Source organism: Crassostrea angulata, chromosome 1 (assembly GCF_025612915.1).
Source record: "Crassostrea angulata isolate pt1a10 chromosome 1, ASM2561291v2, whole genome shotgun sequence".
NCBI classification, from domain to species: domain Eukaryota; kingdom Metazoa; phylum Mollusca; class Bivalvia; order Ostreida; family Ostreidae; genus Magallana; species Magallana angulata.
In genome coordinates this window covers 44,287,284-44,310,287 of record NC_069111.1, presented here as the reverse complement: position 1 = coordinate 44,310,287, position 23,004 = coordinate 44,287,284, and the positions used below count along the sequence as shown (strand labels likewise).

At 32.6% G+C, this 23,004-nt stretch overlaps 2 protein-coding genes and 1 non-coding gene across 3 annotated transcripts; 1 reads left to right on the top strand and 2 right to left on the bottom strand.

Annotated features, from left to right (window-relative positions):
* Window positions 1-1,137: 1,137 nt before the first annotated feature.
* On the top strand, window positions 1,138-6,218 carry LOC128158120 (uncharacterized). Its single transcript, XM_052820863.1, has 7 exons — window positions 1,138-1,421; window positions 1,710-1,849; window positions 2,033-2,137; window positions 3,721-3,828; window positions 4,212-4,344; window positions 4,630-4,705; window positions 5,112-6,218. Exons 1-7 carry the CDS (start codon window positions 1,159-1,161, stop codon window positions 5,934-5,936), a joined length of 1,650 nt encoding a protein of 549 aa, XP_052676823.1. The 5' UTR covers window positions 1,138-1,158; the 3' UTR covers window positions 5,937-6,218.
* Trnat-ggu (transfer RNA threonine (anticodon GGU)) lies at window positions 2,662-2,734 on the bottom strand. Its single transcript has one exon. It is a non-coding gene; the product is annotated as a tRNA-Thr (tRNA).
* Window positions 6,219-6,307: 89 nt separating the features above from the next.
* LOC128158114 (uncharacterized) lies at window positions 6,308-11,537 on the bottom strand. Its single transcript, XM_052820851.1, has 4 exons — window positions 11,456-11,537; window positions 8,409-8,575; window positions 7,892-8,288; window positions 6,308-7,772 (listed from the first exon to the last, which is right to left on the bottom strand). The coding sequence occupies exons 1-4, from the start codon at window positions 11,499-11,501 to the stop codon at window positions 6,709-6,711; spliced, it is 1,674 nt and encodes a 557-aa protein (XP_052676811.1). The 5' UTR covers window positions 11,502-11,537; the 3' UTR covers window positions 6,308-6,708.
* Between the last annotated feature and the right edge of the window lie 11,467 nt (window positions 11,538-23,004).

The following is a 23,004-nucleotide window of genomic DNA, read 5'->3' as shown; positions in this document are numbered from 1 at the left end:
GAATTAGTATAAGTGCGACTGCAAAATGTAAAATGTCATCCTTTGATTAACAATGCTACACCCCTAAATTTACTTGCAACCATTTTTTGGAGGAGGGGGAATTAAAAGTGGTATAAGAGATATATTTTTTGTGCCAGGGATACTGGAAAGGGGGTGATATTTGGACAGAGAGGTCAAATGTGGTCGGTTATGAGGACTCAGCCTGTCCTCCCTTTGAAGAAATCTTGCATTGTTTTATAAGCTCATGGAAATAGCAGAATATCTGATATATGGTACCTTTTAATTGTTTTGACAGCAATTTAAGCAAATTTGACGACTAAGTTCCCTTATTCTAATAACATGAAGTGTTAAACTGGCATAAATTTGTTTATTATTATCTGCATTTATATAACATACCTCGTAAATGTTTTACTTTTATGGGGAGAGAAAACAGTTAGGTTGCAGAATACAGCATGTTGCAGATTTTGAATGAAAATCTCTACATCAGACCAAACAGATTCAGAAGATAAATAATGAAACATTCACACTTAGATATTAAAACTTATACATACCTCAAAATTTTATTGCCATTGACATTTGAGTTTCCTACTTGGCTTGTTTTTACATTTAAGACTTTACTAATTTCAATTATGATAAATAATATTCCACAAACTGAAATTTGAATTTTCCATCAAATATATAATTTCCTTTGCACAGCCTATATGTACATGTATTAAGCATATATCTAGCTGCTGTGTAGGTATTCACATCAAATATGGACATTACTAGCAAAAGTTTGAGAGAGTTGTTGTTTTAAGATTTTATTTTTCAAACATGCACATAGTATTTTGTATGCACATAATATTTTGTATGAATTGTAAAATCTCAAAATATTTTGATGTTTAATACATCAAATAATTCATACATTGGATGCTTCCATTAAAATATGCATACAATATGCCTATAAATATATAAAAATGATTACTTTCAACAGTTACATGTAAATATTGAAGAAAATGTACTGAAGGAACTAAGTTTACTGGTATAAGAATGATTGGTACATTGGATAGTATTTTAGTCTTGTGTATAGTCGTAAACTAATACATGTATGTGTGAAATGTTGCACAGTGCTAACCTTCTGTAACTGAATTTGAGTTATCTATCTTTTGCAGAGTGAAGATGTTTAAAGCTTTAGATAAGGTCAACTATGCCAGACTAGATCTTTGTAGTCATCTACAACAGCCCAAGAAGAAGCTAGGGGTGCCATCTCTGTTGAAACTGTGCTGTCAGAAAATAAACAGTTGTCATGTAGATCTCATCAGGGAAGCCTTATCATGTATCCCTAACCACTTAGCTCCAGTGCTGTTGGAGATCGCCATTGATAGAGTGGCCCCAGTAGCCATTATTACACTCATCTCCAACTGGCCTTTGCCTGTCTTATGGTAAGCCCCTATTGCCAGGTCTTATTTCATATCAAGACTAGTTTTCAGTAAACTCATTGTAAAAGTTATAAAAAAAAATTGAAACATTTAATTGATATTACATTCTATGAATGATAATTATCAAAGACACAAACTCATTTTTGTTTTATGATTTAATTTAATCAACGTTTCCATTGACCTAGAAAAATATTACATGTTTAAGCAAATTTATACCCGATCCCATATCTTAAAGTTCAATATATCACTGTATCATACTTTTATTTAAATTATTGTCTTTCTTTAATTTAGTTTTGGTGATGTTGTGCATCCAGAAAACAAAGATATATTTACTGAAGAGATGGGCTTGGATTTAATGGTATTCAAAGGAGTCATTGAGAGAACCAAATCCTGCAAAATCAAAGTCTTAGACCTTCGAGGATTCAAGCTGAGTAAGAAGTTCTGGTTGTAACTTATGAATAGTATAAATTAGATATTAAGTTTTCAAAAAACATGTTCATTGAAAATGCTTCATAGAGATGAAATAAATATACATTTACACAGTGTACTTAGGTTGTCCATAGATGGTTTAAAATGTATAAGAAGTCAACATTACCTTTGCTTTGTGTTTTCAGATGCAACTTTTAGCAAGCTAATTGTGCAGATGTGGCCCATATTATCCCTGAAGAAACATCAATTAAAACCAAAAAAGCTGGCCAAGATAATTGCCAAAGCCGCAGGTAGGCCTATAGATCACATTTGCCATTACCTGGGATATCTTAAGTGTAATCAATATTCATGTAAAGACACTGAAGCAAAGTCTCCTGTTTTGCAAAAATAATTTTCTTTGAAATACCTTAGGGGGATTATCATAGGGACAAATTATGATCAAAATGTGTGTTTATATTTCTGGAGGTTGAAGTTTGGCATGGGTAATTGGGTTGTTCAAAAACATGTTTAGCCACATATTACATGTATTTAATCAATGCTAACCTTTAGCTGTATCTCTGAGCAAACTAGTTTTGGCTTTCACTCAGTTGATCAATTCAGGAAACTTTGAATTGTAAGTGTATAAAAAGTCTGTGGGGTGGGACAGAGTTTTATTAAATCAATTTTTAACACCATTGACATTTAAAGGAATCAATTTTAAGTTGCAATGTTTTATGGGTCAAAGGTCAACCATCTGATGTGCAGCACATAATTATAATTGTATATTATATATTATATTATATATAATTATAATGTCACAGTTGGTGAATAGTCAAGTCTCAACCAGGACTCGAACCCAGGGCCTCTGGCGTACCGTGCCAGCGCTCTAACCACTGAGCTATTGAGACCTGATATATTGACTGACATTCACACACCTGTTAACCCGGTGACATACTCCCCCTCTTGGTAGAAATTCGTCCTCGAATTTACGAGTAGAATTCTATGAGTTAAGGAAATGTTGTGAAACATGTTCCTAGGTAGTGACCGTGGGATTTGTACGCTGGGGGCCAAATGTCACAGGTGGTGAAAAGTCAAGTTTCAACCGGGACTCGAACCCAGGGCCTCTGGCTAACCATGCCAGCGTACTAACCTCTGAGCTATTGAGACCCGATATATTGACAGACATTCACACACCTGTTGACCCGGTGACATATATCTTGTTAGCCTTTAGAAAACGTATGTACTTTTCTATGTAACAAGTACTGGCATATCAAAAGAGAATTACCAGTATGTTTGAAATAGACTGTCCTTTAATTTATTGTAGATATTTCACTACAGTTGACCCCTTAGGGAGATTACTGGTAATATCATATTGTCTTTGGTATTAATCAGACTAATTCAGCTGGAATTTACAACAATGACTCTCAGAATATATGTTACAAGAGATGCAAGCATGCATTGCCCAAGCAATAATGATCTAAAACCATCAAATGTATTTAGATTCAAATTTATGTACATGTATTGTCATCTGATGATGAAACATGATATATAGGTTTTGTTGGGATGCACCTAGACATTGACATATCTAATTATGTAAACAACCTATAATATCTTATAATTCATTTGTTACCTCTTTCACTATGTACCAAACTGGTTGCTTACAAAATATCAGTGAATACAGGCTTCAAGTTGACAAAACTTGTTATGTTTAAATATTTGTCCATATTAAATTTTTTTTTAGATATTTTGTTTCATTTACAGGAACTTAGATAAGGAAATGTTTCAACACAATTGAGCAAGGCATTTTCTGTGTAATAGAATAGCATTTTAGCAATGATGGGTCATTTTCTGTGTATATAGTAATACATGTAACCTTATCCTTTCTGTATTCTAGATGTGGAGTTTAGTCGGTACATGGAGGAACTCCTTCCCAGGATGTTAAATGATATTCTGTCTCATGAAATGGTTCAGGACACACATATACTGATCCGTATTCCTCGCGGTATGTCAAACACCCTACACTAATGTGTTTTAGGGCTCCACAAAAGACTTATTGTGCCAACATGTTTCATTTTTATCACATTCTTCAATTTTTCGTAAAGTACATAGAAATTTTTTCATTGGAAAATGTGCATATGTTCTGTGATATTTATCAGGACTTTTTTTTTTCAAGCATTATACAGTTTTGTATAAATCAGCATTTCATCAGATATTTTGTCCCAAAGAATTGAAAAATTACAAACTGCATTTTGATACTTGGAATTTAGTTGAAAAGAGTAAACTGTATTGTTGTATTTTATTGAAATCTTTACACTTAAACAATGAGGTAACTTTCCCACACTTTGTGAAGAAAATAAATATAAAAAACACAACTTTCTCTTGCAGGAGAAAAGATGATCGTGAAGATAGACAACATTCACTTCACGGCCAGCAACACATTTTTTATGGACTACTTGATCTGTAACTGCCTAAGATCTGTCACTCCCGTAGCCATCACAGTCTCCAACATTCATATCAAGTCAGTAGCAGAGTTATCTCTCCTTTATTTGTCTTCAAATTGTCTCCATATAGAAAAATAATATTGATTAATTAATTTAGAATTTGTTTTATGTTGTGTTGGCAACACTTTAGTCATATTACAGCAATTTAAATTAAATTTGAGAGGATCAGTGTTTTGAGTAAAAGAATTATGATGCGCTCTGTAATTTTTTCATGAAGATGCACCATAATGGGAAAGAGCAGGTTTTCTTTGGTATAAAAGTAGCTCTTTTGGACTAACCACTGTCCTTTTTTTTTATTTTAGGTCAGACCTTGCAATAGGAGAAGAAGTGATGGATTCCTTGGCTCCATTTATTGTACTTAAAGGACAAGACATAAATGTGAGTCATTGTGAGGAAACTGCTACACTAGATCACTCTCTTTTTAACATTGATTATCATGATATGACAAATTGAGCAGTTCATTTAAATGCAAAGTAGGTTTATACATATTTCTTTGACGTTGTACGTAATTGAAAACGTTTAAATTTTTTACACATGTATTATTCATACACAAAAAATTCATATAAAGAGAAAGGAGGGGAGAATTAGATGGTAATTTTTTTTTACAAAGGTTTATGAATTTGCTATAGTTCTATATGATTAAGCTACATCATGCCTTGTCATTCATCTGTACATGTATTTATGATTTTTTTTTTTATTGTTTACATTTAATAAGTGAGTGGCATTATGATTTGTTTACATCTAGTCAGCAATTTTTTATTTTTATTTTATTTCCTGTCTTCAGACTCTTGAAGGTCTATCCCTAAGACAATTAGAAGAGGGAATATTTTTCATGGTGTCACCCAACCTGAAGAAATTTTCCAGATTGCGTTCGCTCGATTTGCAAGACTGTAACATTTACTTACAAGAAGGCAAAACGCGAAGTAGAACAATTGGCCGTGCCATCATGGTCAGGACATTGTCATGTTTTGAGAACTTAGTCCGACTAGATCTAAGTTTCAATTACCTCCTCGGTTGCTTGGGAGAAATCTTAGACGCATTAAAACTTCCATTAGAATTTCTTAGTCTACGAAACTGTGATTTAAATGAAGATGACTTGGAGTGTTTAGCCAACTCAAAACATGCTCTCTCCCTGCAGGAGTTGAATTTGAGCAAAATTTGTCAGTTTTCCATTTATGACAATGACAGAATATCGTCCAATAACTTGTTCAAGGTTGTGTTCTGTTTTAAGAATGTTAAACTGCTCAATCTAGCCCAAAACCACTTTCAGGATTCTTCGATTCCAAGTTTCTGTGAAAAGCTACCTCAAAATTTGAAGAAACTGCAGTATTTAGACATTGCTGGAAATGTTCTCACTGAAGACAGTACACTCCAAATATGCAAAGCTCTTGCCAAAGTGAAAACCTTTCAGTGGTTTCGGCTAACTTGTTCAAACAATCTTTTAGACGAAGCTTTGGGACATCTTAATCAAGCACATGAAAATGCAGTGCAGGCCAAACAACGGATCTGTGGTTTACTGTCAGCCCTGGGTAGAACTGATATCCACATCGAAATTGTGAAGTTATCGTACGCAATATTTGTAGATCTCATGGATGTGATGGAGCTGTGAAACTTTAACATGGCTAAATACAACATTGGGTTCATGTTTATGTGAAACAAGTCCACCTGTAATTCTTAAATGGCAACAAGGATGAGGAACCTCCTAGCAGGTGCCCTCTGTGTAAATAGGATTAAGGAATTGGAATTCCCTGTGTTCTTTAATATGTACTGTTTTGTTTCTGCTGGATCATAAATGAGGAAACCATTTTGACATTGTTGTATTTTGTATTTTGAACTCTTTTCCATAATTTGTATTATCATTTTTACAAAATAAACAGTATCACATTGCATAGTGGCTGTTCAAATATTAAACACATTTGGTTATGATATTGCAGACAAAATTTGTCATGGTTTAAAATGAAAATACACATTGCATATAACTAAGTTATCAAATTTTAATAATATCCAAACATCCAATACAAAAACACCAATAGCTGCAAGTACAACATGTGTTAACTTGCATCCATTTCGTTGAAGCTCTGTTAGTTTATAATACTGGAAGAAAAGTAGACAATGACACACATTAATAAATACTGATTGGTAATTTTTGCACAACAAAGGCTTGTTGCTTTGGCACAAAGAATTCTCTTACAAGTGTATATAATAATGTACATAGACTTGGCAACGAAAAGTTGAAGTCTCCAGCGGCATCATGAATAAACGACCGCTGTACGATGTCTCTTGTTTTCTCAACTGAAAACGCGCACAAGAAATAAAAGAGTCAATAAATATGAACGGATTTCGGTGAAGTAACAGTTTGTTACGGAAAGATGACAACGTAATCACTGATGTAACTTTTTCGCTATTTTCTCCAGGCGAGAAGACCAGCGTTTTACGTCTCTCACCAGACTATTCTTTAATCTATTTTGTCCGTTCTTTCGTTTTCGGTATCTTCTGTATTTAGACATGCTCAACACCTTCTTGGGATTCCTTTCTAAGACATCCAACGTCGATTTGGCCTCCCTGTACTTTCGGAAGTAACTCTGGTATTTCTTGGGAAGTTTGGTTACCGTTTCCTCCCCCCACTGTGACACGTCTAGGGGGTCGGTGGTGGTAGGGAGAGAGGCCTCTGTGGGTCTCTGGGTGGGTGCTTTAGTTACCTTGGTCGTCGTTACTGGAGACATTATTTTGTAAGCTACGGTAGGGTTGACATCAGGACGAGAAACTCTCGCAGTGTGTCCTCCTGATTCAAAAAAGGACAGGGACGGATTTGTGTACAAGTTGAAGGAGGACTGAGGGCCCATGTGGTATCTAATTTTAGGCGAAAGGTTTGATGCCATAGCTGTTGTACGATATTCTTGATTTTTAGTGTTGTCTGGCATAAACTTGATTTTGCTGGCCAATGTAAAACGGTTATCTGGCGTTTGATCTGAGAGGAGGCTAGCATGATGAAATGGAACCTGTTTCAACCAACTCAACTGTTTCGCCAAACGGTTCTTGATTTGAGAGAGGAAGGTTAATCCCCCAACAGGCATGAATAAATTCCTATTCTGCACCAATGATTTAGCCGAAAATGTCGTCTGTGGAACACCTGACGTGTAAGTTTTAGTCGAAAATACCGGAGTGGGAGAAGAAATTTTCTGAATTGACTGTGGCTGTGGGTGCTGAACGTGCTTCGCTGCTTTGGTATTTTCAATAGCTTTTCGAACTTCGTGAAATAACCCTGATTTGATTTCATGTTGCAGTTTGGTTTTGTCTTCTTTGATTTCAGATTTGATAAGCGCGGCTTGTGCAGTTTCAACTGAAGGCGTCCCTCCAATGCTGATATCAGCGCAGTTTTTGAATACCTCCTGTAATCCGCATCCTAAACAACTGGTACCATTCTTGTCGGTACCCCAGCTGTTTCCTAAAAAATAACAGAAAATCAATGTAATTTTATTAATGTACTCATGCCAGAATGATTGCAAAAGGAAAAATATAACAGTAGTATACACCTATTGCCATGCCACTGGCATATGTATTTACCTGTGTTGTACGTCCACTGCAGAACACACTGCTCACAACGCATTCCTCTCGGGATAAGCAGTGTCAAGTGGTATTTGTCTTTTCCCGTCACCTTTGGATTTGATGGGTAGAAACGGGTGTAGGAACTTTCTGGGGACCCCTCCTTGATGATCATAAGGTGTTCGTCAAGGCATTCCTGGGCCACGGGTCTGCGGATGTCATTGTGTGGACAGATTCTGAACTCGAAGAACCCTTTGTGGTAGCTGGTGATCTGGATGGTAGTTTTCATTTCTGTGGATTCCGCGGGAAGCTGCTCCACGATTATTCCTTTAGCGTATTTTCCACCAGCCTCGTGTTCGCGAGGTCCACTGTAAGCATCTCCACATACTCCGCATTTCCCGCCAGTTTTAATGTATTCCTGCAATAAAGAAGCAATAATTATTTAGATAATTAGATTTATGAATTAGAGAGCACAATGATAACCGTTTTGTTTAATTTTGATACTAAGTTTTGGTCTCGATGAAACAGATTGGCGTACCTCTAAGCCACCACAGAATAGTCCGTTGTCGTCATAGTTAGGGGGTGTGTCGTATCCGTACCGCCAAAGGGAGCCTCTCTGAGGAGGGGATAGGAGCAATCCATGTTGGCTACTCCATTCAACAAGTGACGTCAGCGTTAATCCGAACACGAAGACTGAATACATTTCTGTAAAAAAAAAGTTTTTATTCGATGATTTAAAGGATAGTGCATGTTGCACATTGAAGTTAAGCAAGAGAACATACTGGATATTGTCATGTAGGCGGAACGCGGTCGATGAATTGCAGTGTACATGTATTGATGCATTTTAAAAATTGTGACGATTTCATGATTTCTCTTAAATGACCTCGGAGAAATGCGCTAAGACAAAGGTGAAACTCTAGCGGCACGATTCCTATACATTGTTAATTGAAATCAAACATAAACCCGTTAATCAACTTTTCACTTTCCTTTACCATAAAGTAATGATATACAAGATTTCCTGTGTTTTCTGTCAATCAGTCACCACAGAGTTGTTTACTTATTCAACAAATTTGCATGATATCGTCACCTTTGATTTATTTCATTTCCTCTTTGTCTCTTTTATTGAATGCTGAATATCTTTAATTACCGGTATTAGTAAATAATATTTGCATTTTCTTTATTAAACCTATTAACCTCCATCATTACTTGGTACAGTTGCATTTTTTTTTTTAGAAATCAGACATTTATTATAGCACGTAATTTTTCGACCAAAATGTCAAATTTTCCCATCTTTACATAATTCTTCATTAAAAAGCAGGAAAGATGAAACTCAAATACATAACTTTTGTTTTAATACATTATATTTACATTCTACTGTGTTTTTCCATTAAATTCCGTGATGTTTAAATGCCTCTAAATGCAACAAGTAGTCAAAGGTCAAATTGACGAGTTTTGTTATGACGTCACAAACGTTGAACGCTGTAAACTGCAACGTCACAAGCGAAAATCAAAGTTCACGCTTGTGGCTGTTACTGTGGCTCTTCCATTAATGTTAACTTACCCTTAGGATAAGATCGGAATTTTAAGGTATAATTCACATTTGCAGACAAGGCAAGAAGTTAAAAAATGTAAATATAAGCATTAAATCATGATTTTTTGAAGTATACACTCTCATAACTGCCGCGGTGTGTGCATACAAATTTTCATAACGCGCTAACGCGCGTTACTCAATTTGTATGCACACACCGCGGCAGTTATGAGAGTGTATACTTCAAAAAATCATGATTCAATGCTATATTAAAACGTACATTCTTTTTCGAGCAGAATTTCATTTCTAACGACTGTAAATTTCTGAAAGCATTCGTGACAGTTTGTACACGATTCGGATTTGACTGACTTAATTAACGACAAAAATTGAAAGTTTTTGAAATGCCTGCACAGTTTTTGGCGGTTTCATCTGTGATTAAAAAACCAAAAAGGTCATTCTATGATTTAATGCTGCCGAAACAGAGACGTGTGCCAATAACCAATTAATTTGTAATTTTTATTCATTGTTATTCATATGCAATCGCTGCGGTCTTACTTTTCAATTTGTCTGTGGGTTTATGGTTTGGACATTTACAAATTGCAGGTGCACATCACATAAAGGATTTCTTTCCTGACTTCATTCTATTTAATCAAGATTGACATGTAATGGTCCTCTATCGAATGTTCCATAGAATGACCGGTGAACTTTTAACCTTTCACTAGAAATTGAGCTTATTTTTTTTGCAATGTTAGATGCCCTTTGTCCTGTGATATATGAAGACATTAGTTGGTGTTTGTAACATTTGTTTTCTTATGAATCGATGCGTTCATTATTTATTGTTCGTTAATAAGATTGTTGCCCTTTTGACATCATAATTTATCTTATGGAGTAAATGACCCACAGAAAAACCACAGACCATGTCAACTTTAACGGGTTTAATAAATATACGACCTACACTCAACATTGTAATTGCGATTAGCTTAATGAAACAATATCATTTATTACGCATTAAATTATATTCTATTTTGACATTTGAAGAAATGTATTATCATATATATCACTGACATTGGAAACCTCAGACAAGGTAATTGAAATCCTTTCACTTATCAAATTCCAAATAATATTGAAGAAAAGATGAATAGATAGAGTTTTAAACACATGAAATTAAAAGAAATGCACCAAAGCGCCGAGGAAAATATATATGCGTGTTGTTTTAATTGTCGCGATAAGAGCTTGTGAGGTAGAATATTATACGATTTTATCCAGAGATTTATGAAGTTCGCCGTCCAATGTCGGTTTCCTTGCAAGTTAATGTCATGTCGACGGTTCCTCTACAACAAGATTCGCGGTTTGATGTTTTGATTAATTGTCTTAAAGTGCAAATGGCCAGCCTCATTTCAATATCTCATTTTTCATTTTTTTCATTTTGTCATTCTTGAAAAACAGCAATTTGCTGCCTGTACTTTACATTACGTTTTAGTTTAACGAGATTAACGAGATTAAAGACCTTTATTAGATGGCAAGTCAATTTTTAAAACAAAGTTTACTTTTTTAAATTATCATTATTTAATTTCTTATTAAATGCTTAAGATCAAAACGTATATACATGTCATTTATATAACTACAATACCAAGATTTCATAAGAGTCATTTTTAAAAAATAATATTTTGAAAAAAAAGACAATGTTCATTTAAAAAAAAAGAAAAAAAGGACGAAAAACTTTAAAAATAAATCAAGCTACACAAGTGCATTGCCTTCTGTTTTTATATCTACTTCGATAAATATTAGCCTTCTTTTTAGAATAATATGTCTAAGTACATATGAAATAAGCTATGTAATAATATTACAATATCATTTTATATGAATAAGATTTTAAAATAAAATATATTATTTTTTAATTTCCAATAATCTCATTTGCTGGTTTCGCTAATTTTTAAATAAAATTTCATTCAATGTTATATATAAATAAATGGTGCATTATTATATTAACCAAAATATTTTACTCAAAATAAAAATATATTCAACTGAAATATTATAAATGTAGAAACGATGCTTACCTCTCGGCAATGTCATACGAAATGCAAACACTGTCAAGTTGGACATAACTTTTCAAGTCATTACATTTCCATTGTTAATGTATTCATACGCAGGCCGCCCCGGGGGTAAGGTTCACTTCACAGGAGACAGAAGTACAGAGAGGGAATAACCCACTGTCGTTACGTGCTCCCGAGCAATGTCTCCGGGGGTCATTAGAATTCCGTCCATTAGGCATTGACGTTTTAAAATGATTGCTCCAATTGCTCCTAATGAATTTCGTACATAACAATGACATGGAATTCCATAAGTTTTGTGAAGTTCACGAGGTCATAAATCGTCTGTTTGCTAATTATTAGATTATGACAGTTAATGAAATTCAAGTATTTTATTACCTTGTACTTGCTATGGATTACAATGGCCTTGATTTGTTCTAATTATTAGACTACGATAGAATGAATTAAGAGACCCCCAAAAATGTAAACCATGACGGATTTTGAAGTGTATTATTCAGATCCCATTGTTGATGCAGAGAACGTAAATGTTGCAACTTTGAAGATATTTCTGTAAGCTTCATTTATCATTGATTGATGGCATGTGTAACCATTTTACTGATTTTACCATGTCTATAACATACTTGATTTGTATAGCGTAAAACTCGCTTTAATTTTTGAAAATGTATAAAAGGATCGATAGTTCGTCAGACTCAATTCATTAAAACGCACGTGGCCGGTCTCTATCCTTATTTGAAGATAAAGTGGCCATTATAAAGTACTTTCCCCCTTTCAAAAGAAATAGGCGTTTAATGCCTATAAACTATCGATCACGTGCATACTAGATACAGTACAATGCAAATCAAACATCAAATACAGTCAGCCAATCTAAATCATTCATATGGTACCATTTTGCAAAATTGCTTCTTTTGTGCCGAAACTGTAGAAATATTAAACCTTTAGAGCAAACTTTCTTTCTTTTTGATTATACGTTAACATTTTCTTTATGTACACACGTACATTGTAAATAAAACTTGAAGTTCACTTTCTCTGAAAAAAACCCATAAGGTTTTACTTTCTTTCTCCTTCAACCATTTCAGATGACTGTTTAAAGGATATTTCTTTAAATAAAAAATAAAGGAATAAAAAGCAAATTACATAAAGTGGTATCCTGTTATTTTTGCATCTTTTGTTTTTGCATTCGTTTTTACTAATTTCACCAGGCTATGTCTGGTTTTCGTGTTTGTTCGAAAAGAGGATTAGTGGGGAAAACTACAAGTAAGAGACATGAGCATACAGGTATTAACATTGATGTCTACGTCATGTTTGTCTGAGGGAAAAAAGCAATCAATCTGAAAAAGACCTTCAAGGAATTTCAAATAAATCTGCTATAATTTAAACTATGTAAGAATGACGTAAAGTTGATCTGTTTAAGACTCTATCAACCCTTACTATTTTGGCCTAACGGACGAACTATAAATTACAGTAAGAACTTTTAATATGCACGACAAAAATTTGTTAAAATTCTAGATTTTTAACCTTTCTTTGTAATTATAATACACAGAAGAGTGAATGTATTAAAAATATGTCTTAAAAGGGTAATCCATGAAAAAGGCAATGAAAAATTGGTCAAAATCACCTAGTTATGCAGGGAGGGGGAGGGGTTAAAGTTGCTGTACTTGAATAACTGTGGTGTAAAGAGGGTCACATAGTTATATGTACACAGCCCGTACTCACGTGAAATATAGTATAAAGGTAGGTGTAGGTGGAAGGGATAGTGGGTCATTGCTTCTTCCTTGACCTAATCATCATTCACACCTGTGCGCAGAAGTAGAATATAGGACAGTGTGTCGGGCCCATATATTTGAATGTCTTTCACACTCGGATAATGGGGTCAACTTCCAAGGCGAGTTTTGAAGGAATTGACATGACCACTGAGATGATGAGCGTCTCTAGAGGGTGACACAAGGGAAGAACTGTCATAAATGCCCTTGCACCTGTCATGGGGACATAAATCTTGATTTAGGTACATATATATGGGAAACTGGAATCTTCCTCAGATCTAGTTACAATGGTCAAACACTAAGCCGTGAGTCATACACTGCACGCGATGATTCGTGCACGCGAACATGCACCATTTGGCACAAATTCTGCATGCAGTTAAAAAACTAAATCCTAAAATAAAGTGCCGTCTGGTATTTTTAAAAAAAGATTTTATGTCGATACATAGACCAATATAAAAGCTATTTTGATAATTATTGCTACGCTCTTTTATTTCTTTACTGCACGATGGCTAGCTGTCAGATGATAATAATATTTGATGAAAATGGGTAACGTAATTCATGTCAAAGCTCTGAAATGTAAATTGGGGATGATTAGGGTGATGCAAGCTTATATATCAGTATCATCACGCTGCCGCCTCCCCTTTTCTTTTCATTTCTACACAGGAAAGTTTAGTAAACCTTTAAAAGACATAAAGATAATCTGCCGTGATATAACTTAATAATAAGAATAACACAGGAATGAATATCAGGATATTTTTCTCGACAATTTTTTCAGGTGCATTATTTGCATGGGTATTTATTTGACCCTTAATCTTTCAGTATCTACAGATGGTTGCAGTGTCGTTTTAAGTTTTTTTGTACAAGATATTATCTAAGTCATCAAATAATCCAAAAAGAAAATAAAAATCCAACAACTTAAGGATGACGTTTACTCAGAATGAAAAAAAATTCCACTGATGATAATGAAAAACCAACTATTGTGTGTTATAGACCTTTTATTGTAGTGTTATTTTTCATTTTCAAAAAGTAGGTCAATGACCTACTTTTTGAGTTAATGGCCATTGTATATTTTTGGAAAATTAAAGGAAAATCACTTAAAATTTTACACTATGATTGAGATTTTCTTAATTGTGAAAATAATACAAATTGCTCAACACTTTTGAAAATGAAATACAATTTATGAATGGCAGTGACACTAAATACATACAAAGCATTAAGTTTTCCTTCACAATTTTTATAAATATTCCAGTCCGAATTTCCTCTATCACTTTTCAAATTCCTACCCATTTTTGATCCAATTTTACAAAAAATTGAATGATGATAATATAAAAACATTTATAGTATTAAACTACTTTTATTGGTCTTATTCTGTTGGCATATAGTTTATATGAGGTCAATGATCAAAATTTTGAGATATGGTGTCTTTTCTCGTTTTTAAGCATATTTCAATATTTTTTTAAATCCATGCCATACGGTTATCATAATGAATAAATGAGGTAAAACTACCAGAAAATATGCAAAATTATATAGACTAAAATATAAAATCTTAACTTTTAATATTAGAGTACTTCCAAAAATGTTTTAGCAGAAAACAAAATCTGCAAAATTTAGTCCGAATTTCCTCTGTTTGGCTAAAAGTCTATTTTTGTTTTGGCATAATTCCATAATATAGTAGAATTATCGAATGTTATGTCAATAATAATTCATTTCACAGATACTTTTTGTGTTTAAAACAAATTTTACTCATGACATTGAACTTTATAACAATCCGAATTCGAGAACTCAAACCCTGAGTAAACAACACCCTTAAGTTTAGTATATTGCATTTAGTCCGGTCCAGTAAGAAAAAGGCAACGTAAATACCCTAGTGTCATATCACCGCATAACACTAACGGAAGTACAAATAATAAATAATAATGTACCTCATTATGTATGAAAAAGCTTTTTTGATTCTCACAAACGTCGTCTCTTCAATCCTAGAGGTCTTTCTGGTCATTTAAGAAGGATTACCGTGCGTTTTGTACTTAAAGGCAGCGGTCACTTACCGAATTTCATTGCTTGAGGAGCAAATGTTTAGATATTAAGGACATGCGGGCATGTACATGAAGGGAACGTGATCTGCAGAAGAAAAAAAATACATACATGTAACCTGATGCTGCGTGAGTGCGTCAGCAAAATTCACGTACCTCTATCATCCGTACGGACCATCAGAGAAATCATTTACATAGTTCTGTTTCTTTCCCATTGGATCTTGATTGGTCAATATAAAGTGGGTTAAAGTACAATGTACATGTAAGAAAATCATCTGTAAAGTCTATTATATGTACCTTGCAAAGAAGAACATTTCATTTTTATATGGAAGGTTTCTATAACTATTTTGACGGCGACAAAACGCAACATGTTGTTTGATCGTCAATGACAATCGCCCTGCTGCTGAATTATACGCTATAATTGTTTGACCATGTATTAAACAATGCTAGTGGCAGGAGAGTAGAAATGTTTCGAACAAACAGTTGGTAACTCGGGTCAAACTGGATAGGTTATATTTTATTGGCTGATTGTATAAGTCAGCAGAAAGAGAATGTAGAGAAGTGTTTTATGTAAAATATACAAAGTGTACATGCACTCGGTAAAGTCAAATACATGTCAATTCCAACATTTAAAAATTTTCAACGGAATAGATTATAACTCCCTGAACGGACAACGAAAAAAATTGCAAAAACCACCTGTCTCTCTCTCTCTCTCTCTCTCTCTCTCTCTCTCTCTCTCTCTCTCTCTCTCTCTCTCTCTCTCTCTCTCTCTGAGATGTTGTCTACATTTACCTTATTTTCAAGAAGATACTGATCGATCAGTGTTGATTGTCTACTTAGTATAATAAGCTGTTATCGAAAAAATACTACCAATTGAACCAGTGGCTTTTTTGTATTATGCTCTTTTGAAAGCTAATTCTGAACACATGCTTGTTTTTTATTTGTTTTGTTTTTTTGTGATCAATTTTAAGTCAGTTTCAACAACAATTGGTGCCAATAATGTAAAGATATGTACATATCATTTTTTATTCTTTTTTAGTTGTCATCACGTCCCTAGAAATTATTCATGCTGTCGGAAAACATACATACCATTTGCTGATAAAAATAGAAAACGGATTTACATAATTACAAAAATAAGCTTCATCCCTTAATTCACATTGCGTGGTAAGACAGAATTATGTTTATTTATTTTAAAAACCTGAATATATTACAATATTTATAACAAAAGAGACAGAAATTTTTTAAAAGGCAGACAAGAAATGGACATTCAGATAATTTAATGAGGTTTCCAAATGGAAAAAGATTTGTCTGCAGGTTCATAGTTAAAAATTCTGCATTTTGTGTGCAATTAATTGCTTGATATTGTAGATGTAAGTCAAAGGTCTTTTTTTAACACTTTAATATGTATCTTAACAATGAAAATTAAAAAAATCATTTATAATTGCAATTTAAGGAAAATGAATGGACCATGTGACTTTAAAGTGACAAGAGAGCGTAAACAACAGACAAATTTATTAAAGTAACTTTAAACCATTATTTGAATCACGGAGAAGGTTATTAAAAAGTATAAATCATATGAACGGGATGCTATAGGCCAAAAAACCTTTCGAGAACTCGTCGTCTCTACTTCTAATACCTTGTTGTATCATAACATTCACAACTCTCTAGTATCAATAAGATTTCGATTATTTTAACCATGGCACTTCTTTCCAATCCTGTATATTTCTTGTGGTTCTTTAATATTCAGCTCAAAGTATGAACATGATTTTCAAATGAAACAAATAAATTGAAATAAAAATAAGCACATGATATTAAGTTTAACGATTGGGTTATATCTAGTTGTGTAAAATCTAGGTGTTACACATCTAGTTAGCGGATTGTGACGGAAAATGTTTGAGATTTGTAGATATGTACAACACTTTTTTGAGTCAACTTTTCAAGGATTGCCCTTCTCCCTGTACCACTAAAACAAACACAATGACTATTTACGATGTGTAATATTATAGCATAGGCACCTGGCGCTATAATTTTTTCTCATAATAAAACTAAATATCAAATTTATTTGTATCATGAGACAAATTTATAACATCAGGTGCCTGTGTATTTTAGATATGATATAATTTCACATTTCCTATCATAAAAGGTTGAAATTATTCTATGAACAAATAAGCCCATATATTGGACAGCAATCGAACACCGCCGAGGATCGGATGTCTGCAACGGTCAATGTGGTACACATAAAAATGCCAGTTTTTATTTGTGAATTTCTTTTATAGAGAACTATGTGAGAACGTATTTTGTTTCTACAATGGATAAAAATACTTACATTAAACTTAAAGAACCCTTGAAGCCTACATGTATTTTAGCACCAATTCGACATGAGAATTATTACGCAATTTATGTACAGGTAAATCGTCTGTCAAATCTTTGTTCTGAGCAAGAGACATACTATTTTGTAAAATTTACTGCATTTGCTCTAGATCCTTCTCGCATTGGATTTAAATTTAATTGGATTAATGAATAAATTATGTGTCAGCTTATATAACACACATATCGTTCATATTTAACATATACATCCATTTTAATGAGCATGTTGAATGATGTTATATTTGTAACTTAACAAAATGCATGAGCATGAGGCTGCAGTTTTTATGTACTGCATAAATTGTACAATGTATGTAAAAATAAAACATCAGGCACACAGAGAGAAATTTTAAAATGAGAAAATATCGATTAATCTGTAATACTGCGAGTGTACATGTCACAGAACGAATATAATGAGAGCAAGCATTCATAGTACGATCACGTATAAATTGTCTAAATAAACATAACGCTTAAATGTAGAAAATAAATAGAATAAGTATATATAATTTTTTTTACACGATAACATTTACAAAGATTTAGATTCTTTAAAATCAAAAACTAGTACATCATGCACAGATTTTGATTCTAAAACGCGGAATATGTATTTTTTCCTGCAATGTCGCTACATGTACCTTCCTATCCCACATGAATCATCAAAGAAAGCATTTTACTGTTTAAATGTATTCTGGCAATATAACATTGACAGTACAACGAGAATACTTGTATTCTTTAAATAATAATAAACATTATATTTTGTGCAACTCTTACGCTTTGTACTCTTTCATAAATAGCCAGTTTTATTCTTAATAAAGGGGTTGAATTCTCTTCCGATTGTAAGAACTTGGACAGACAGGCATAAATAATGAAATTCCACAAATGACTACTTTAAGCCTAAGGTATATTAAATGATAATACAATTGTTATAAATGCATCGGCAAGCAACCAAAGAAGAACATTAAAAAAATCAGTTCAACAAATTAATTTTTCTTTGAAGAATTAAAAGTCACAAGGGTTTTACTTTCTTCCTGATACAAAATATATAATGATTTAAAAATTACATAGATAGTACACTTAACGCTCAAAATTGCGTATGTTAATTACATGTTAAAAACTGGCCAAATTTAATCGCTTTTCTGCGGAAATATTTTCGCCTTTGGGCGAAAAATTATCCAATGCTTCAACTCTTAAGGGAATTTTGCGAGCACCTGCAGAAAAATAAAGTTCGTTCAAAAATTAGTTATGCCAATAAGATCTGATTCCTCTTGCATTTTTAGAAAATTCTTCTGGAAGTACAAACATCTAAATATTTCTTAATTTGTTGCAGAATTATAATCCCGTCTAAAATAATAAATTGGTTCTCTTAAAGATAGAATAAAAATTAATACGTTTCCCATTATCGGTCGTTATGATTGAATTAACTAATGGAACTGAATCTAACGCCGATTGTATTTCGCCTCTCATGTATTATTTTTGTTTGACAAAAAAAAGTATAAATAGAATTTATGTTATATCAAACATTTTTTTGAAATATTTGGACATTTGGACATTGTTACCAGTCTTCATAAGTGGTATTTTTATTAATCGCAAAACCTCATGCATTTCTCTCATAAACTCTGAAGTCATTCATGAAGTACATGGAGTTAAAACACTAATCATAAATCAATGTAATCCAGATTTGCCTTTTCCCTCTATACTTCTTACAAAGACATCTTTTCAACCACCATGTTAGAAATCCAGTCCAATATAGAGTAGAGTCTGTTGTTATCTCCCATCACTTTGAAAAAGAGAAGGCCATCTTTAGCCAACTACTTCTTCCAATCGGATCACCAACTAACTTTAAATGGGGTAATGTAGTATACATAAAACTACTATTTCACAAATTATTTTCTTATTCTTTCTTCAATTTTTCACATGGTTCCAAAAAATAGGGAGAGGGGTCGGTGGGCAGCTTATTCATAATTCACTTTTTTATATATGTAAATACTCATATTGTAAGTCCACACCGTTAATGATACCTGTCCAATTAAATATGAAATGGATACAAAATTTCTAAATTGCACAAAAATGATAACATATTTTTTGTGAGTATTGATAACAAATTGATGAAACATAAATGAGACAAATATTTTTTAATTAGCAAAATATTGATAGTTTTATTGGTTTTCAGCACACTTTTCAGGCAAGCTATCAGACATCTTTAGATAACGGTCAAGCTATTCATTGATCGTCTTGATCAAGAAATGTTTAGAAGACGGAATAAACTGTTTCGCCGTATAAGAATTATCATATTAAACTTTTCACATTTTGAGATCATATCTTTTGAAAGTGACTCTAATCTTCTTATTTGTATGAAATATGTATGGCTTAGGCCAAGTTGTAATTGGCTGACATCCCAAAAACGTTGACAACGTGACGCTTCAACGTGACTCAACTTCCGGCACTTGAGTAACGATTCCCTAAGATCTGCAAAAATAATGTCTACTTTATCTAACACATATTTAACGTATTTATCCACAGAAGTGCTATCTTATCTCCTTTGCGCACATAACATTTACACCTTACCTTCCTGCCATTAAAACACTATATTAACGATAAATCAAAGTCCATATCTAAACAAGGTATAGATGTATAATAACGTTTTGATAATTCATTAAAGCAACAGATGTATTGTTGCGTCATCTGTTACATTAGAAATATGTCAAACACGTCAATATTGCATTTCTAAAATACAAATGAACATGTCCTTAGGTACAAATCATATCTGCTATTATAATTAATATTTTAAAAAATTTAATTGCATTTCGACTCATCCTTCTTACTCCCTTACAAAATTTGATGAGACTGTTAAAACTATTATTTAAGATTATATGATATAAATGTTTTGACTTCACAATCTAGATGTTTTTATACAAAACTTTTTTTTCCTGATTATATATAAGTCCAATAGTCTATATAATACGACCAAGACCTTTTAAGTAGTCGTATCTATATTAAATATTGAAGAACTCTTACAGTGATTAACATTTACAAGTTAATGATATTAAATCGTTGAATTAATTTAATATATGAACTTTAACTGAAAAAAAAGATGCAAACAGTTTTTAATTGAAACTATCAAAACCAAGATCCCTGAACAAAATTAGAATTAACGTTTAGTGACCATTTGTATTTATGTTTTGACAACATTAATAAAAAAAAATAAAAATAAAAAACCCAAACAAACGAAACATAAGATAAAAAAACAAGCATATAGTGTAATTATGGCTATTTATGTGCTAGGAATGAAATCGTTTAGCCATTCTTTCTAAAATTCTAATAATTATATCGAATACAAATTAACCTCCTCCATTTATTTCAAAATGTGATTACTTGAACTTATTATCAAATTTGAATTATAAGTCTTGATTCATTATTTTTAAATTTCTATAATAGTTTATGTTTTTATCAAAATATGTTGCTGTCAAAGGAAAGTATATTGAAACATGTAGGTAAAAAGGTTAAACGCTTGATTATCATTTACAATGTATTTCACTTTTAAACAAGTGAAAAAAATTAAACAGGTTTGTTCAATCTAAAATGCATTTGAATTTTAGACCGATGTTGTTAATCCATAAACATGTTTGCACTTTTATTGTATTCACAATTGATTGAAATGATTCACTTTTATTTAGTTTCATCATAATTCATAACCGACATATAATTAAATTGGAAAAAGAAAGATTGCGTTTCTGTAATACTAGTAGATGGATGTGGATTTTAAAATTAGATTAAATGCTAGTTAGTTCCAGATGCAATGCCATTATGCAACACAGTAGCAAATTACGTGTCTCTAGAAAATTGCTATCTGTCAAGATTTTGAAAAACAGTCCTAAAAAAGAACACAGTAATTTGTTAATGCTTCCCTGGAAAGTTTTAACAACCACAATATTTGTCAGTGTCATGTAAAACAAATTTTAAACATTTAAAATCTTGCAATTTATTTAATTAGCTGTTGCTTTTCAAAAACCAGAACAAGAAAGGTCAACCACATTGTCGACTTTTGCTAAATCTGGATGTGCAAGAGGACCGTCTAATTCTTTCTCCCACTCAAATTGCAGGGTAATACAAGAGTGCATGTCGAAGAAATTTATCTGAAGACATAGACATTATTGAATCAGTTTTTCTGAAAAGCCATTGTCCTTCTAAAGGTGATTTTTGCGTCATTTTAAATAAACTGACCCATTTTTTCAGCTTTCGGATTCATTTAAGTATGACAATAGGTTTAACACATGCAATAATTTTGAAACCATATTTTGGGGGGCTACATATATCAGCAATACAATAATGATTTTTCGTTATGAAGAGGATATTTTCCACTTTCATGAAATTTTAGACCCAAACATTAAATTTTTGTTCCGATTAATGATTAAGGTAGTCAATCCATAACTATCATATTTCTTATCTAATAGATTGCAAGTTTGATTACTAATATCGTAGTGTGATTTTAAGGGGTTTATTTAATAGTAAAGATTCATCTTTAAACTTTTTGAAAATTTTGAATGTTAACAAATTTAGCCCATCTTGAAATTAACATTGAGGTATATGGGAAAAAATGTATTTTTGAACATATGTTTATCGTACAAATAATTTTCTCACAAATCTCTTGGTAAAAAGTTGCAAAAGCTTTCATTTTCTTTCACAATGCTAAAAAAAATCATTATTTACCGTACATATTTTTTATAATTGAATTTTTAAAATTTTTGCAAGGGGCAGACAACTCTTTAAAAAAATTTAAAGTGCAAAAAGTTCAATCAATCGACTGCATACATATTCCCGAGTTTGGTTAATGTCGGCCTCATAATAATTCTAGAATAGATATTCAATATAGTTCATATCAATCAAAATTGTTAAATTCACCTCAGTTATGGATGGACTACCTTAAGTAAATATCAGACAATAAATTGTGAATATTTGCGCACAAACACATGAAATATTTTATGACCACCCAGTTGGAATACTGACAATGTCGTCAACAAATACAACGGATCTTCGATTTCCGTTCAATTTCATCACTAGCATTTATGCTGTTTTATTACTGACCCTGGGTTCATGAAACAGTCTTAGAATTAAATCTAGATATCAATTTCTTTAAAACGTGTTATTACTCCTAATATGAAATCATTTAGTTGCAGAGAACATCAGTTTAATAATGCAAGGTAGCATGTCTTAGTTAATATCGTACTTTTATATCAAAATCCAAAGTTTATTCATTAACACGAGCAGTCTCAATTTAATTAGAGACCGGCGACACCGATCTATATTCAAGGTCTTGAATGAAAATTGAAGTGTACTTTACAATTCAAATAATCATAAAGCGGTCTAATCATATATTCATATATCATTGCTTTCATGAACATCTAAG